The sequence below is a fragment of the Eschrichtius robustus genome, chromosome 11 (genome assembly GCF_028021215.1).
Source record: "Eschrichtius robustus isolate mEscRob2 chromosome 11, mEscRob2.pri, whole genome shotgun sequence".
Classification (NCBI taxonomy): Eukaryota; Metazoa; Chordata; class Mammalia; order Artiodactyla; family Eschrichtiidae; genus Eschrichtius; species Eschrichtius robustus.
This window is the reverse complement of record NC_090834.1, coordinates 61,593,182-61,610,553: the sequence shown is the minus strand read 5'-3', so window position 1 is coordinate 61,610,553 and position 17,372 is coordinate 61,593,182. Positions and strand designations below refer to the sequence as shown.

The 17,372-nt window shown below is 36.4% G+C and overlaps 1 protein-coding gene across 2 annotated transcripts in view; it reads right to left on the bottom strand.

Moving 5' to 3' along the window:
• Nucleotides 1-17,372, bottom strand: part of RAB6A (RAB6A, member RAS oncogene family) — a 78,021-nt gene that overhangs the window by 9,670 nt on the left and 50,979 nt on the right. For both annotated transcript variants that reach the window (XM_068554833.1, XM_068554832.1), the window contains exon 6: nt 13,949-14,042. In XM_068554833.1, the coding sequence (XP_068410934.1) occupies nt 13,949-14,042 (94 nt within the window). The remainder of the gene's footprint in view (nt 1-13,948; nt 14,043-17,372) is intronic.

Genomic DNA, 17,372 nt, shown 5'->3' with positions numbered 1-17,372 from the left:
AAGAGATCGTGGGGCAAGTGAAATAAACCACCACTAACCACACCAAAGGCTAGTCTTCATCCAAAGAAGGTGACGTTGTGTACATGGTGGGATTGGGAGTCCTCTATTATGAGCTCCTTCCGGAAAACCAAACAATTAATTCCAACGAGTATTGCTCCCAATGAGACCAACTGAAAGCAGCACTCGACGAAAAGTGTCCAGAATTAGTCAACAGAAAACGCATAATCTTCCATCAGGATAATGCAAGACCACATGTTTCTTTAATGACCAGGCAAAAACTCTTACAGCTTGGCTGGGAAGTTCTGATTCATCCGCCGTATTTACCAGACATTGCACCTTCAGATTTCCATTTATTTTGGTCTTTCCAAAATCCTCTTAATGGAAAAAAAATCCCTGGAAGACTGTAAAAGGCACCAGGAACAGTTCTTTGCTCAAAAAGATAAAAAGTTTTGGGAAAACAGAATTATGAAGTTGCCTGAAAAATGGCAGAAGGTAGTGGAACAAAACGGTGAATACTTTGTTCAATAAAGTTCTTGGTGAAAATGAAAAATGTGTCTTTTATTTGTACTTAAAAACCAAAGGCACTTTTGGCCAACCCAAAAAAAGAATCAATGTCACTAACTTATACTAAACTTAGGACATCCCAAAATGGACCAAGAAAATGCTTTACAAAAGCCAAGTTCTATCCTTACATAAATATATGTAAGACAGGAAGGAAAAAACTCTAGGGGTTTAAGTTGTTTTAAATAATCATTAAAGGAAAATCCATATTTTAAATGCCAATGATATGCTGAAAGAGGCTTCTGCTATATTAGAAATGACAGAGGACTAACTATGGGGCCAGTACAGTTGGTAATGTTTTTTTAAAAATCCTCTCACTTGTATTAACTGAATATCCACTTCCTATAGGCATTCTGGGGCATCCTTCTCAGGATGCTTACCAGAATATTTTCTTTTCCTGGAAAAATGGTGTCAATTCCACTCTGACCTCCAGGTGTATGGTATTTTACTTGTAATTTCTAGGGAGAAATAGGCATGTTTAAGTTGCAGTGACAGCTACAGGAATTAGCTCTGGGGATGATGACAAGCTGAATATTGGCTCTCCATAGAAACTTTCAAGTTGAATATTTTGGGCTATGATTTTAGGTATTTAATTTAAAGGGGTAAAATGAAGATTTCAAAGTAAAATCATTGTTGCTACCAGTTCTTACCTTTATTATAAGATTAACTAAGTACTTTATAAGCAAGAGGATATTCCATTCTTCAAAGAGTAAGCTAAGTTAATCAGTTCCATCAACGTACAGAAAATTTTCCATTATGAAAGTAATTTTTGTACTGTAAGGGCAGGGAATGTTTTATACACCACTACAATTCTCATATGATGAGTGCTCAGTATTTGTTATCTTTGATTTTTTGCTAGATCTCTATTTTAATTTTGGTAGCCTAGCATTTCTTAAATGAAAGGTTATTTTATTACCGGTTTTTTCTTTTTTTTTTGGCAATCAGCTCTTAATGGATCTTTTTGCTTTCCACCCTTCCCCTTTTACAGTCTTATTTTTCACAGAGCAGCTAGTGATTTCTTTTAAATCCTAAATCAGAACATGTCAAATCTCTGATTAAAACCTTCCAACAGCTTCCTATCTTACTCAGAATAAAAGCCTAGAGCCTAAATCCTTGCTACAGCCTACATGGACTTAGACCTCTGTCCCCTAGAACTATCCCTCTGTAAGCTTATTTCCTAACACTTGCCCCCCTCCCTCATTCCACTCTAACTGAACCAGCCTTACTATTCCTTAAACATGCCAAGTACCTTTGAACTTGTTGTTGCACTTGATGCTTGGAATGTTCTTCCCTAGATACATAAACAACTTACTTCCTCAATTCCTTTAGATCTCTGTTCAAATATCACCTTATCAGAAAGGCTTTTCCTGATTACCTTTTACAAAACATCAATATCTTAACCCTTTCACCAGTACTCTTTATCTCCCTGACCTGACTTTTGCTTTTCTCCACAGCACTTATAACCTCATGAAGTATTATATTTTCATTTATGGCCTAACTTTCCATACTAGAATGTAAACTGCATAATGGGATGGACTTAGGATATTTTGCTCACTATTGTATATCCACTGCCTATAACGTAACAGAACTAGGCATGTAGGAGGCGATCAACAAATATCTGATGAGTGAATTGACTTAATAAGAGCATGGTCAGGGACTTCCCTGGTGGTCCAGTGGAAAAAAATCTGCCTTACAATGCAGGGGAAGTGGGTTCGATCCCAGGTCAGGAAACTAAGATCCCATATAACGCGGGGCAACTAAAGCCCACGTGCCACAACTACTGAGCGCGCGTGCCTCAGCTAGAGCCTGCGTGCCGCAAACTACAGAGCTCACACACCTTGGAGCCTGCGCGCCACAACTGGAAAGAGAAAACCTGCATGCCACAACTAGACAGAAGCCTGCGTGCCACAACGAAAGATCCCGCGTGCTGCAACTAAGACCCGATGCAGCCATAAATAAATAAATAAATAATCTTTAAAAAATAAAATAAAAAAAGAGCGTGGTCAATATAATAATTTCTCATTCAACCAGTTCATGTTCACCATGTATATGGCTTCCTGATATTTAGTGATATTAAAGTCCTACTGTGTTAGGGATATAAAGCACAAAAGGATAAATTAGGGGTATGGATAAACATACATGTTGTATGTAAAGTGCCTGGTAGAAAGACAACAAAGAAATGTATTAAAGTTAATATTTATAACATAATATTTCTACAATGCATAGCAGGTAGTCTTGTATTATATGTTAATTTCTCTTCCTCCTTGGAGTATCATCTTATCTATACAAATCAAATATACACCCCAAGGGTTTAGCTTTTTGTGGCTTTTTTTAAAATACATAATCTTTATTATTATTATTTTTAAATATTTATTTGGTTGCATGGGGTCTTAGTTGTGGCAGGCGGGTGCTCCTTAGTGTGGCTGGTCAGCTCCTTATTTGTGGCTTGCAGGTTCCTTATTTGTGGCACGTGGGCTCCTTACTTGAGGCACGTGAACTCTTACTTGCAGCACGCATGTGGGATCTAGTTCCCTGACCAGGGATCGAACCCAGGCCTCCTGCATTGGGAGCACAGAGTCTTATCCACTGCGCCACCAGGGAAGTCCCTTTTGCGGCATTTTTAAACAAGCCCTTCCTTGATCATCCTAACTGCATATGATCTTATTCATTTCTGCAACAAATATACCTCCTTGTGCCAGCATTCATTTTACATCTCAATAATTACCGTGGATCTTACTATCTTGTAGCATCTGCTATGCATTTATCATGTACTACCTACCTTTCACTGCATAGTTTTCATGAGAATGTAATTCTTCTCTTCAACTATAAGTTTTTTTTGAAGTCAAGAACCATATTTTATATAACTTCATGCTCTCCAAAGAACCTACAGTGGTCTTACATATTGTAGGCACTTGATACGGGTGGAGTAAGGTGTGTGATAAAGTATAAGATTAAGACCTGCTATGAACCAAGAACTGTGGTTGACATGGGATTCAGTGGTGTAGGAAAGACACCATCCCTACCAATGCTTAAAATAAATGTTTTCTCAGCAGGTATAAAATAATTTTCATTCACGCGCGTGCACATACACACACGACTCCACTGTGAATGGCACACAAGTTTTCACTGACTTGTTAGTGCTGATGCCCATCAGCTACCATTAATTTCTCACAAAGTCCTCCCTTCTCTTTCAAACGAATCTTTTTCTTCTGATAAGCACGGATGATTCTAGAAGTTAAAGATCAAGGAGTGTTTCAGTTCCTATTCTATTTTCCATTACTGTAAAATTAGAGAATAAAATAAGAAGGGTGACACCCACACACTAAATACTTCACTAAAAGAATGTACTAATTCTCAGATGCAAAATGAGGTGGAACCTTAAATAATCACCTTATCATTACCACTTCCTTCAGCAATTTAAACAACTTTAAACCAGACAACTTTCATAAATAAAGCAATATTATTGCTTTTTTAAAAACAAATTTAGAAAAATAAAGGGTAAATTTTTCTTAGGCTGTCTTTTTATGAAATATTGAAAGGATAAAAATCAATATTTAAATATCCTATATACTACAAGTGATCATGTTAGATTATTATTATATATTCTAGTTCTAACCCTGATAGTTTTTATTTAAAAACTACAAAATATTCTTTAAGACAGAAACAAGATTTTAGGGTTAAATGCTTAAACCAGACTAAAGAGCAAAAGGTTTTAAGCAAAGAACATCTTTAAATAAGAAGAAAAAGTAGCCATATTGGGTAGGAATAAATTTGTTTTATTTTAAGCCAAAGTTCTGAGGCATTAAGGCCCAATTACTTGAACCACGGTTAGACTTTCAATGATGCATTAGTGAAATCTCTCCTAGAATTGTTTAAAAAGGAAAAAGAGCAATAGAGAAAGCCCATTTTAAGCTTTTATTATATATATTATAATCTAGTACATGAGGGAGTGGGGAGGAGGAATCCAATTAGCAGAAAATTAAAAAGACATCTCTGTACATGTAAAGTACAACTAGATGGTACCTTCAGTACTGATATACATGTCTTATATACAGAAAGACTTCTGTGTACCTCTTGGTGAACAGGCATGATTTTGTCAAATAAAATAAGTACAATGCACAATCATCAAAAGTAACTGCATTTTGCAAACACATGGCTGAACAAACATACACAATGCTTACTTAACAGCTCGTAAGACTGTGACTCTCAGTGTTTTCCAAGAGTGTGACTGGACTGTAAAATTTACCTGGTAAATTTTTGAATACCAGCACCATTTCTGAATTATGACTGACCTACAACAAAAACTCAGAAGGAATCTAAGATTATTTCTTCATAATCACTTCTGTTGATGTGTTACTCACTGACCAAATAATTTAATTCAAAAACCTACTTATATTAACCTTAGATAAGCAATAACATACAGAATTCAGGAATTCTGTATGGAATTCTGGAACAAACTGGTCTTCTATATTAAATAAAACCAAGTATGTACATGCTAAATAGTCTCAGTTATTTCATTTATCAGATATTTTAATTTTTACCCCATAATTTCAATACAGACTCCAGTTTTGGTAACAGCAGAGTAGCTTATATAGGACTAACACTCTTGCAGATAGCATTTACTAACTGTGGACAACTATTTGAAGGCTCTCAAGAGTAACAAAAAGCAGATACAAACTAGGAGGAATTCATACTAGAAGGGAACCCACACTCACTGGGTGAGGGTCACCTTTATACAGGTTTTCCCAAGAGCCAATCCTAGTTTGTACAATATGGGGTGGTTAGAACTCAAGCAGAAAACTAGAGTTTTACAGGTTTGAGGTGTCAACTGACTACCAGAGTGGCTGTATTAAGGAAGAAAATAACAAAAAGGAGGGAGCCAACAGTAGGAGCCCTAAAATCTACACATAAAATTCCTGCAAATCCTCAGTTAACTCTTTAATGGTACATATGTAGGAGAGATTCCAAGGAGCCCATCTGAAAGCAACAGCTAGAAGGCTGAAAGAAATGAGCAGAGATTTCAGCTACTGCCTGCTCCAGGGATACAGTTTAGAGTTTCAATCCCACCAAGATAGAAAAGCTTGATAAACATCTCAGGCTTTCTACAGATCCACCCAAACAATGCATAACATCAAGACTCCACAAGTTCATGGTGATCAGCCAGCAATATAACAACCTGCCATAATACAACCCAGAATTTAGCAGAGAGAAATAACAGAAACCAGAGTCTCTACGCATACACAATGCCAACCATACAGCCCAAAATTACTAGACACATATATAAAAAAAAAAAACGCAGAAAAATCTAACCTAGAGGCAAGAGAAAAAGTAAATAGCTAATAGAAATAGACTCTGAATTGACACAGATGTTGGAATTAGCAGACAAGAATTTCAAAGCAATTACTATAAATATGTTCAAGAACTCGAAGGTAACAATGACCATAATGATTGAACAGATGGGGAATTCTGACAGAGAAATGGAAGTTTTAAGAAATAAATGAAAAAAATCTAGGACTGAATTACAATATCTGAAATAATAAATTTACTGGATGGACTTAACAGTTTAAATATGGCAGAAAAAGGATCAGTGAACTTGAAGACACATCAGTAATAATACCTAATCTGAAAAAAAAAAAAAAAGAGAGGGAAAAAATATCAAAAACAATGAGCAAAAGCCTCAGTGACCAGGGGGCGTGGGTAACATCAAGCCATCTAACAGATGTGCCACTGGTATTCCAGGACAGAAAAGAAGAAAATGGGGCAGAAAAAAATACTTTAAAACAACACAGGGACTTCCCTGGTGGCGCAGTAGTTAAGAATCTGCCTGTCAATGCAGGGGACATGGGTTTGAGCCCTGGTCCAGGAAGATCGCACATGCGGCAGAGCAACTAAGCCCGTGTGCCACAACTACTGAGCCTGTGCTTTAAAGCCCGCGACCCACAACTGCTGAGCCTGCGTGCCACAGCTACTGAAGCCTGTGAGCCTAGAGCCTGTGCTCTGCAACAAGAGAAGCCACCGCGATGAGATGCCCGCGCACCACAACGAAGAGTAGCCCCTGCTTGTCGCAACTAGAGAAAGCCCATGCTCAGCAACGAAGACCCAATGCAGCCAAAAATAAATAAATAAATAAATTTATTTTTTAAAAAACACAAAAAACCAAAAAACCACAACACATTACAAACAGAGAATGATATAAATTAGAGTTCCCTTCTTATTAGAATCAATGGAAGCCAGAAGACAATCGAAAGGCGTCTTTAAAGTATTGGAAGAAAAAAATCTATCAACCTCAAATTCAAAAACTAGCAAAACGTTCTTCAAAATTATTCTTCAAATGGCCTTTTGGAATATGTGAAAGCAGAGAGAATTTATCACCAGGATACCCCTATAAGAAACAGTAAAGAAAGTTATTTTGGCTAAAGAAAAATACCAGGTGAAACTCAGATCTATAATTAGGAATGAAGAGCAGTGGAAATGGTAAATATATGGATAATAGAAAAGATTATCTTTCTTCTCTTAATTACTGTTTAAAGGAAAAATTAAAATGTTTATTATGGAGGTTTATAATATATGTAAATATAAAAAGTGACAATAACACGAAGGACAGTGTGCATAATTTCACATGAAATGGTATAATATTAACTCTAGTTTAACCCCTAAGCATCCACTAAAAAGGTTATGAAAAAATTTAGCTAAAGATCAAAAGAGGAATTAAAACACAATATAAAAATATCTGATTAAAACAAAAATAAAAGCGGGACAAGCAGAAAACAAAGAACAAATGGTAGACATAAGTCCTACTACATTAAATCTAAATAAACCAAACACTCCAATTAAAAGGCAGAGATTTTCAGACTGGAGGAAAAAAAAGGAAGATCCAACCATATGCCATCTACAAGAGACCCACTTTACAAAGAAAAAGATATACCAAGTGAACAATAAGCAATTAGAGAGCTGGTGCGGCCATATTAAGATCAGATAAAGAAAAGGAATATTATTAGAGATAAAGAGCAGTATTTCTTAACATTTAAAAAGTCAACACATTAGGAGGACAGTTAACAATGCTAATACGTATGCACCCAAAACCAGAACTTCAAAACACATGAAGTAAAAGCTGACAGAACTAGGGAATTCCCTGGTGTCCAGTGGTTAGGACTCCGTGCTCTCACTACCAAGGGCCTGGGTTCAATCCCTGGTCCGGGAAATAAAATCCCGCGTGGCGAAGGAAAAAAAGAAAAAAGCTGACTGAACTATATACAAAACACATGATACAAATATTGTTGTTGTAGATTTTAATACCCCCTTCTCAGTAACTAATTGAACTACCCTCCAAAATTACTAAGGCTATCTAAGATCTGAACAAGGCTATCAACTGTGCTATCTAAGATTTGACCTCATTTATATTATTTATAGAACGCTGTATCTGACAACTGCAGAAAGACATTCTTTTCCAGTGCACATGGAACATTCACCAAGACAGGCCACATGTTAGGCCATAAAACAAGTCTCAATAAATTACAAATGACTGAAATGTTACAGAGTATATTCTCTGATCACAACAGAATTAAATTAGAAGCCGTAACTATAAAATATCTAGAAATGTCCCAAATATTTGGAAATTAAACAACATATTTCTGTATCTTCATTAGTGTGGTCATTATATTTATATATACTTTTAACAAAATTCATCTAATTGTAAACTCAAGATGTATGCATTTCACTATACATAAATGTTTATCTCAATAAACTAATGGAAAAAAAAGTTCAATAAAAGTTTAGCTGAATTAAAAGAAACTCAATGTATCTATACCTAAGTTGCAGTCAAAATACTGAATGAAGGACAATTCCCCATGTAACCTACATTCTCTAAGCTTGTTCACTCCAGCTTAGAAAATTCTTAAGACAGACTCAAGCTCATTAAATAAATACAGTATATTATTCTTTCATTCAATGAACGTTAGTATATTGAGTTCAGTCTAATGGCAGAATTGACAAAAAACTTCAATATTAAAAGTAAAAAAGGGTGCTACTACAACAGATAGGAAAAGCACTTAATCTAAATTTGATTATGTTTAAACTGAGATTTTAATTACAAATAGCAGACAGGGAAGAAACAGTGTTTTAGAAAGAAGGACAATCACATACCATGGAAATGTGAGAACACAGTAAACTTGGGGCACTTTAAGAAGTACTGTATGGGTATGTAGTGGCCAAAGAACAGGGTAGTGACGTATGGAGGGGCCAGATCAAAGATTCTGAACAGCAGGGTGTAGCATACTAAGGAGTTTGCTTAAAATTCAGGATAAAACTCAGATGTAACCTAAGCAGATCTGAGGCAGGAGATAGATGGGCTCCAGGCTAGGCATTTACAACTGGCCTCCTGTTTACATTTCTTAGGGCAAGAAAAAGATGGGCTTCAGGCTGGACACTTACAATTAGCCTCCTATGTGCATTTCCTGAGACAGGAGATAGGTGGGCCCCAGGTTAGATATTTACAACCAGCTTCCTGTTTGTACTTCAAAATAGAAATAACAACAGAACAGGGTAAATAGCCAGGCTTTGTCTCCTGAGGACACTTTAAGATAACAGTCATGGCAGGAACAGAGAGGGGCTAAACCCTGTTTGAGTAAAATTTCAAGAGGTCATATATTTCCCATCCTTGGGGCAAGGGAGACATTGCACATGCGCAGAAAGGCTCCTTGTGGGTCAAAAAGGAGGGGTCACCACCGCAGAACAGGTGATGCCAAGCCCCCCCCATAGGCCTCTGGGCTGGAATCCATCTTGGAAAAAAGTTGCACACACATGTTGGGGAGGGTCCTAGGGCAGGTCAGGTGCGGAAAAAGAAACCAGATAATTGGCCAAAGGTAAACAAAGACCCAGAAGAACTGCCCTATATAAATGACTTAAGCCCCTCTTTACTGCACTCCTCCTCATTAGGGAGGACGCCCACACCCTTTCTCTCCGGGTGTGTGTCTCTGCCTTGTTTCTGTCTTAACTAAACTGTTTCTCTGTGTGCTCTCCCATTTGTTGTGCTCTGCCTTTAATAATAAACTTTGCATTTTTTTAAGGCCTTATGTATTTACTGCAAAATAGTTCTCGAGAAAGGCTGCACCAACAACTTAACATGAGGAATTAACTAAGATGAGGAAATTTCCTCATCTTCTTGCCAATTATGGGTTCTTGCAATTTTTATAATTTTTGCCAATTTTCTGGCCCAAATGAATATATCATCAACATTTAACTTGCTTTTGATTACTACAAGGGTACATTTTTTTTAATAGATATTTATTGGCGTATAATTGCTTCACAATACTGTGTTAGTTTCTGTTGCACAACAACGCGAATCGGCCATATGCATACACATGTCCCCGTATGCCCTCCCTCTTGAGCCTCCCTATCCAACCCCTCTAGGTCATTGCAAAGCACCTTTGCACCTGTTTTTACAGTTTTTGCCTCCTTGAAACACTCTTGCTTTCAAATGGAGGCAAGAGCCAGGGGAACTCTGCTTCTAGCCTCTAGCCCCTGGTGGACTAGGATTCCTGGTTTTCACCCAGGTTACCCAGGTTCAGTTCTTGGGCAGGGAACTCAGATCTCACTTCAAAACACCGCTCACTGCTGCCTCTCCAAGATCAGATCTGCATTTTAAAACAATCACTTTGGTAGCAGGATGGAGAGTAAACTAAAGTAGTGCAAGGTTGGAGGCCAATACCAGTTAATAAGCTATGGTAGCAGGCAAGGCAACAGACAAGGGCCTTAATACAGCAATGGGAAAAGTAGAATCAATAAGACTTGGTCTCTAAATGACTAGTTCTAAGTTGTGAATACGAGCAAATCACAAGAGCTTCTAGGTTTCACTACATTTGTCCTCCTACTTTATGAAGACACATTTTTGACACTCAGATACATGACATTTAATTCCTTGTAATCTGAATTTGGCTTCTACAAAAGATTGAGCAGTTTGAGTGTAGTAAGCCTGTCTTCTGTATCTAGCAGGGGTATGGAATCAATATTTGTTCAAACAATTATCAAACTGAATAGATTTGACATACTTGCCAAACCATCTCTACGGCTTCCTGTGTCTTTTTACAAAGTACAGTTTGCATGAGAAATTCCCTGGGATTCTTATTAAAAATGTAGACTTTAGGACACTAGCCTAGACTTACTGATCAATATCCAGGAGTCATGCCTCAGGAACCATTATATAAACTTTCAGATAACTATTATGCACATTAAAGTTGAGAACCATTAAACAATTCTCTAATCTTAGGAGATATTCCTAGGTACAGTTTGCCATTCTAAAACCTCTATCCTTTCTTATCTTTGTTTGGATATAAGGTATTCTACTCTCTACCAAAGACAGCAAGGTGGAGGAAAAATACATTTAGCCTCAATGGTAAACTGTATGGGTTTCAAAAACATCTGTCTTGGAGAAAACTTGTCACAATTCTTTTCCCTACTGCCAAAGTTTCCAATGGCATGGTAAACATTAGATTTGCAAAATAAGCACTGAACTCCAACCACACAAGGTGCATTGTCCAGAGTCAAGAATTGGGCAATGGTTATTTGGCAGATTTGATTTAGGTTTTACTTAGGAAAATTTGAATTTTTCTATACAGCTAATATATCAAGTGGTATCAAAGGCTTTTTTTTTTTTTTAACACTGGGGTGATTTGTAGTGCAACTAAAAGAAAAAAGACAGACACTTCTTCCATTTCTGGTCATTTAAATAATTAAGTTTTTTTAATGATACTCTAGTTAATTAGTTCTTAAACTCCTTTATAAAAACTGATTCAAGGAATAGACAATCTATAAAAAAATATGATTTATTTCTTAGCTAATACTTAAAATCAGTCAGTAATTTTCACACATGACAGAAATGCATTCTATATGATGAACTATTGACAGTTAAAAGGGGAAGATTTTTTGACCTGTTACTTAAATGTGCTTATTAACGTCAGATTTTAATTCTCTTTTGGTTTCATTATCTCATGGGAACGTGGGGGTCCCAGGATTTCTTTCTTCCTTAACTAAATTACATGAGTTGACAAAGCACAGGTCTCTAAATATTGAAATAAAATTCTAATATACTGTGGTACTCTCTATAAAATGAAAAGTAATGGTTTTTGTGAGTTAAGAAGGAAGCTACGGGACTTCCCTGGTGGCGCAGTGGTTAAGAATCTGCCTACCAATGCAGGGGACACAGGTTCGAGCCCTGGTCCAGGAAGATCCCACATGCTGCGGAGCAACTAAGCCTGTGTGCCACAACTACTGAGCATGTGCTCTAGAGCCCGCATGCCACAACTACTGAAGCCTGCGTGCCTAGAGCCGGACATGTTCAGACATATCATCTAAATAAGGAGAAATAATAAAGTAGCAAATGGATTTTGAATTCAGCATAAGACTGTTTTGTAAAAGAAGTCTCTCTTCATTACCAATGGCTAGCAATATCTGTCTGTATGGGTCAGGCTATTAGGAAAAATTACATGCCTAGTGATGAAAATGTTCTAAAATCGAATTATGATGATGGCTGCACAATGATGTAAATTCACTAAAAATAACTGAATCATACACTTAAAACAAGTGAATTTTGTGGTACGTAAATTATACCTCAATAAAGCTTTAAAAATTATGTGCTTATAAAATAACAAATGAATGACATACCCCATATTCTTAACATCCTAGGAGTTATCTAAACTTGGAAGCAATTAAATATCATGAAGATACTGGTGCCTACTGTATGCTGATGATTTCAGAGCTTCTAAACCTACGAGATTACTTAGGGTCAGGACTAGGGGGCCATAGCAACCCTTTCTTTAGACATTAACCCAGACTGAAAGATGTCCTGGAGAAGGCCATATTCTAATATATAAGCAACTATTTCATATCCTTATCAAAATGTCTATAATAGAGAAAGCTAGATGAAGCTACCATTGCTTTGTCTTAGAACAGTGACATACGATAATATTACAGCAACTTCTATTTTTCAAACCCTTCTTTTAAAATTAATTTTTACTGGAGTATAGTTGCTTTACAATGTTGTGTTAGTTTCTTGCTGTACAGCAAAGTGAATCAGTCATACATTTACAAATATCTACTCTTTTTCAGATTTCCTCCCCATTTAGGTCACAACAGAGCATTGAGTAGAGTTCCCTGTGCTATATAGTAGGTTCTCATTAGTTATCTATATTATACATAGTAGTGTATATATGTCAGTCCCAATCTTCCAATTCATCCCACCCTACTCAAACTCTTTAATAAATTCCAAATACATGGGCAGGTCTGAGAATATATAATTTTGATGGGAGAGCTATTTTCAATATAACGTGTTAAGTTCTATGACAGTGGTTTCACAGGAGTCAAGGATCTATGGAAACACAGAAGAGAGTCATGTATCACTAAATGATAATACCTAGATGATAATACCTGGAGGTATGGTGGCAAACGTCAGAGAAAATGTCTCTGAAGAGCTGACATCTAAACTGAAACTTAAAAGGATGACTAGTTATCAGTCAGGAAAGAAGAACATGAGTATTCTAGGCAAAGAGAACAAAGCATGAAAAAAGATATGGAGCCATGAAACAGTATACTAGGAGGAGGGAATTAGTGACAATTCAGTATTACTTACATATGTTTCAAGGCAAAGAGAGATGGGATAACCAAAAATGAAAACAATATAGAGAATTTTTCATAAAGCTCTACTTATTCAGTTTCAAGGATTTTACTTTACCCCTCTACTGATAATGTAGAATTTAAAAAATAATTTATTGGGAGGTAAATCCTATAAATCTGGGACCACTACTCTACACGACATGTAGCCCTGAAGAATTAAGCAGGTAAGTTTTTGGTTACCCCATCTTTTAGAAAACAGTTTGACAATGTGAGATCTCCCCGTATTTTCCTATCCCCAAAACACTCCTGTTATAAACTCTGTTAAAACACCAGCAGTTTATTAAGGACAAAGTAACCAGAATGTATTTTTACAACAACAAGCAAAATACCATGCCTGAAAGCAAATACCTGCTTTATCATAATCTTACTATCAAATACTAAAATAAGGAAAATTTACCTTGAAACAATGCAGTTGGGATGTAGTGAGTGTATGGTGAGTTTACAACCTAGCAACCATCTTATAATCATAATCTTGTAATCAAAATGAAATACGTGTCTTACGAACAATCTGAAAAGTTTGGCAAGTCTTTTCTCTTTTTCCCAAACTATGCCACATTTAGATTTTTCACTGTTCATTGTGATATGTCGCTAATTCACGAGGCCTGCTATTGCCAAGTGGAAGAAAATCTTACACTAGAGAATAGAAAACTCACACAATTATTTTATAATATGTTTTTTCAATTTGATAACTTCAACTCACCCATACTGAAAAAACACTTACCTGCTTTACATTATATCCTGCTTTTGCACTAGTTTCAATAAACATAACATTCAGCTCTTTGGCTTTCCTCTCTCCTTCCTCAATTGACACTTGCCTGTAGAAAACAAAAAAGATACACAAACTCATCTTTTTGAAAGATAATGATATAAAGATTATAAACAAGGTTCTGAAAAAAACTTTTCTTGATATGGTGGTTATACAGGCAAGACTAGTTTGAAAATTTATCAAGCTGCAATATACTTGAAATTTGTACACTTAGGTTAGAAAGAGAAAGACAAACACCATACAACATCACTTATATGTGGAATTAAAATATGACACAAATGAACTTTTATGAAACAGAAACAGACTCACAGACATAGAGAACAAACTTGTGGTTGCTGGGGGGAGGGAGGGATGAAGTGGGAGTTTGTTAGCAGATGCAAACTAGTATATAGAGAATGGATTAAACAACAAGGTCCGACTGTATGGCATAGGGAACTATATTTAATATTCTGTGATAGACCATAATGGAAAAGAATATATAAAAGAATGTATATATATGTATAACTGAATCACTTTGCTGTACAGAAGAAATTAACACCTTGTAAATCAACTATACTTCAATAAAAAAAAATCTGTGCACTTCTGTGTGTATGTTATATCTAACCAAATGTTTTTATAAAGGCATTTTTTAATGATTTGCTTTTACCTGCTGAGCTCATCTTGTATTTTTTTAATTTTAAAAATCTTAATAGCATGCTATTTTCTCTTAGCTTTAGCATTTAGCTTTGTGATTAAAACCTTTTATGTAAAATAACTTTTTATGGCTAGACAATTTGTCAATTCACTACCATAATTTATGTAACCAGTCTCAAACTGTTAGAAATGTATGTTGTTTTCAAATTTTATTGGGTTGGCCAAAAAGTTCATTTGGGTTTTCCATAAGATGTTATGGAAAAACCCGAATGAACTTTTGGCCAACCCAATACACTACTGTGAAAAATGTTGCTATGAACATCTTTGTGCTTTGTGACTTTGGATCATTTCTTTAGGTTGGATTTTGTCGATTTCTACAAGTGGAACAAGTGAGTCAAATTAGTACTTCTTTTACAGGGAATTTTGTAGTACATTATAATTAGCAGTGTCTCTCAAGCTGTGAGCTCTTCAGGTGCAGGACTATCCCATTTATCTTGGTGTTCCTAGCACCTAGCCATCACATAGGTGTTTAATAAATATGCAACTATTCTAATTAAATGGATCTAAACCATCAGCTGATAAATCCTGCTTCCTACAACACAGACCACCAAAGCAATGCAAGAGAATTTCTACAAGCTCCCACCATATCTATCCTCCAATCTACCTATTTGTGTGCCTTTTATATTCTATGTCTAATCCTACTACTATGGAGGAACTGTCCTTATTCCCCAAACTCATACCTATGTACTAGATTCCAGTGTCTTCTTGTTTACAAGATGTTATTCTTGAATTTCTCCACTTTCTAAAAACAAAATTATTCTTTTTTTTTTTTTAATTTATTTATTTATTTATTTATTTTTGGCTGTGTTGGGTCTTCGTTGCTGTGCACGGGCTTTCTCTAGTTGCGGTGAGCGGGGGCTACTATTTGTTGCGGTGCGCAGGTTTCTCATTGTCGTGGCTTCTCTTGTTGCGGAGCATGGGCTCTAGGCGTACCGGTTTCAGTAGTTGTGGCACGTGGGCTCAGTAGTTGTGGCTCACGGGCTCTAGAGCTCAGGCTCAGTAGTTGTGGAGCACAGGCTTAGTTGCTCCACGGCACGTGGGGTCTTCCCGGGCCAGGGCTCGAACCCGTGTCCCCTGCATTGGCAGGCAGACTCTTAACCACTGCGCCACCAGGGAAGCCCCAATACTATGTATTTTTTGACTTATTTACTGTCTGGTTTATTCTTGGAATAAAAGCTCCTTGAAGACTTGTCTTTTTTGTTCACTACTCTATCCTAGAGTGGCATTCTCTGAAACATAAGTGATACTCAACAAATACCTCCTGAATGAATATTAGTCTGTAAATCCTACATGTGAAGAATTCCAGACAGAGATCCTAACTAGTTTTAGACTATAAGTCACCCCCTTAAAATGGTTGAAAGTTAGCCATAGCAATGTTCACAACTGTGGTTTGAGTTTGTCAGAAGCACCTAGAAAGATTAGTTAAAATAACTGAATTTGGAAGGAGGATCAAAAACATTAAAAATTTTAAGGTTGATCATGATCCTTTATAGCCAGAATCTTAAAAGAGATCTAATAAGCCATGTTTACTAAGTGATTCTCAGGTTTGAAACACCTGGGACTCACTGGGCCACAGGGGACATAAAGAATACTGAGAATCTCGGTGCTGAGACACGGAAACATATATTCTGGTCTTTCCTCCAAGTTTTCATGAAAAAACTATTCATTTATTTAAAGAATCAATTTTATTTATTTTTGGTTGCACTGGGTCTTCGTTGCTGCACGTGGGCTTTCTCTAGTTGCAGCAAGCAGGGGCTACTCTTCGCTGTGGTACGCAGGGGCTACTCCTCGTCACGGTGTGCTGGCTTCTCATTGCAGTGGCTTCTCTTGTTGCAGAGCACAGGCTCTAGGAGCTCGGGCTTCAGTAGTTGTGGCATGTGGGATCAGTAGTTGTGGCTCGCGGGGTCTAGAGCGCAGGCTCAGTAGTTGTGGCACACGGGCGTAGTTGCTCTGTGGCATGTGGGATCTTCCTGGACCAGGGATTGAACCTGTGTCTCCTGCATTGGCAGGCAGATTCTTAACCACTGCGCCACCACGGAAGTCCCGAAAAAAATATTTACTTGTCAGAGAAAGTGGTAAAGTCATTTAACTTTGAATTGTTTTTATTAAAACTTTTTTTTTTCTGATTACAAAAGTAATTTTTAAAAGACCAATCATTACAATAAACTCCTCTATAATCCCACTCTCTTCCCAAAGATAACTACAGTTAAGTTCATGTATGCTTATGCAGATTTGTTCTAGGCCAAAGGAAAGATGTCTATATATATATATATATATATATATATATATATATATATATATATATATATATATATAGGATGGTGTGTGTGTATATATATTTTTTTTAAACAAAAAGGATTCATGTATACACACTGATCAAGTTTTTTTTTTTTTTAAGCTTCATGTATTAGACAGCAATAAATTCTTCTCATTTTTTTAGTGGCTAGAAGAATTTCATTTATAAAATGCTACTACAGCTAGCAGTCATTTAGACTGATTTTAATTATTTAATATTATAAATAATGTAATAATACTTCTTGCATGTTCATCTTTTCACATTTCTGTGGTATATCTGTGGAATAAGTTACTGGAGGCGGATTTGAGTCAGTGAGTATTTTAAATACTGGTATGTTAAACTGTTTCCTCTAAAGATTATATTAGTTACATTTTCAGTGTTTGTTTATTC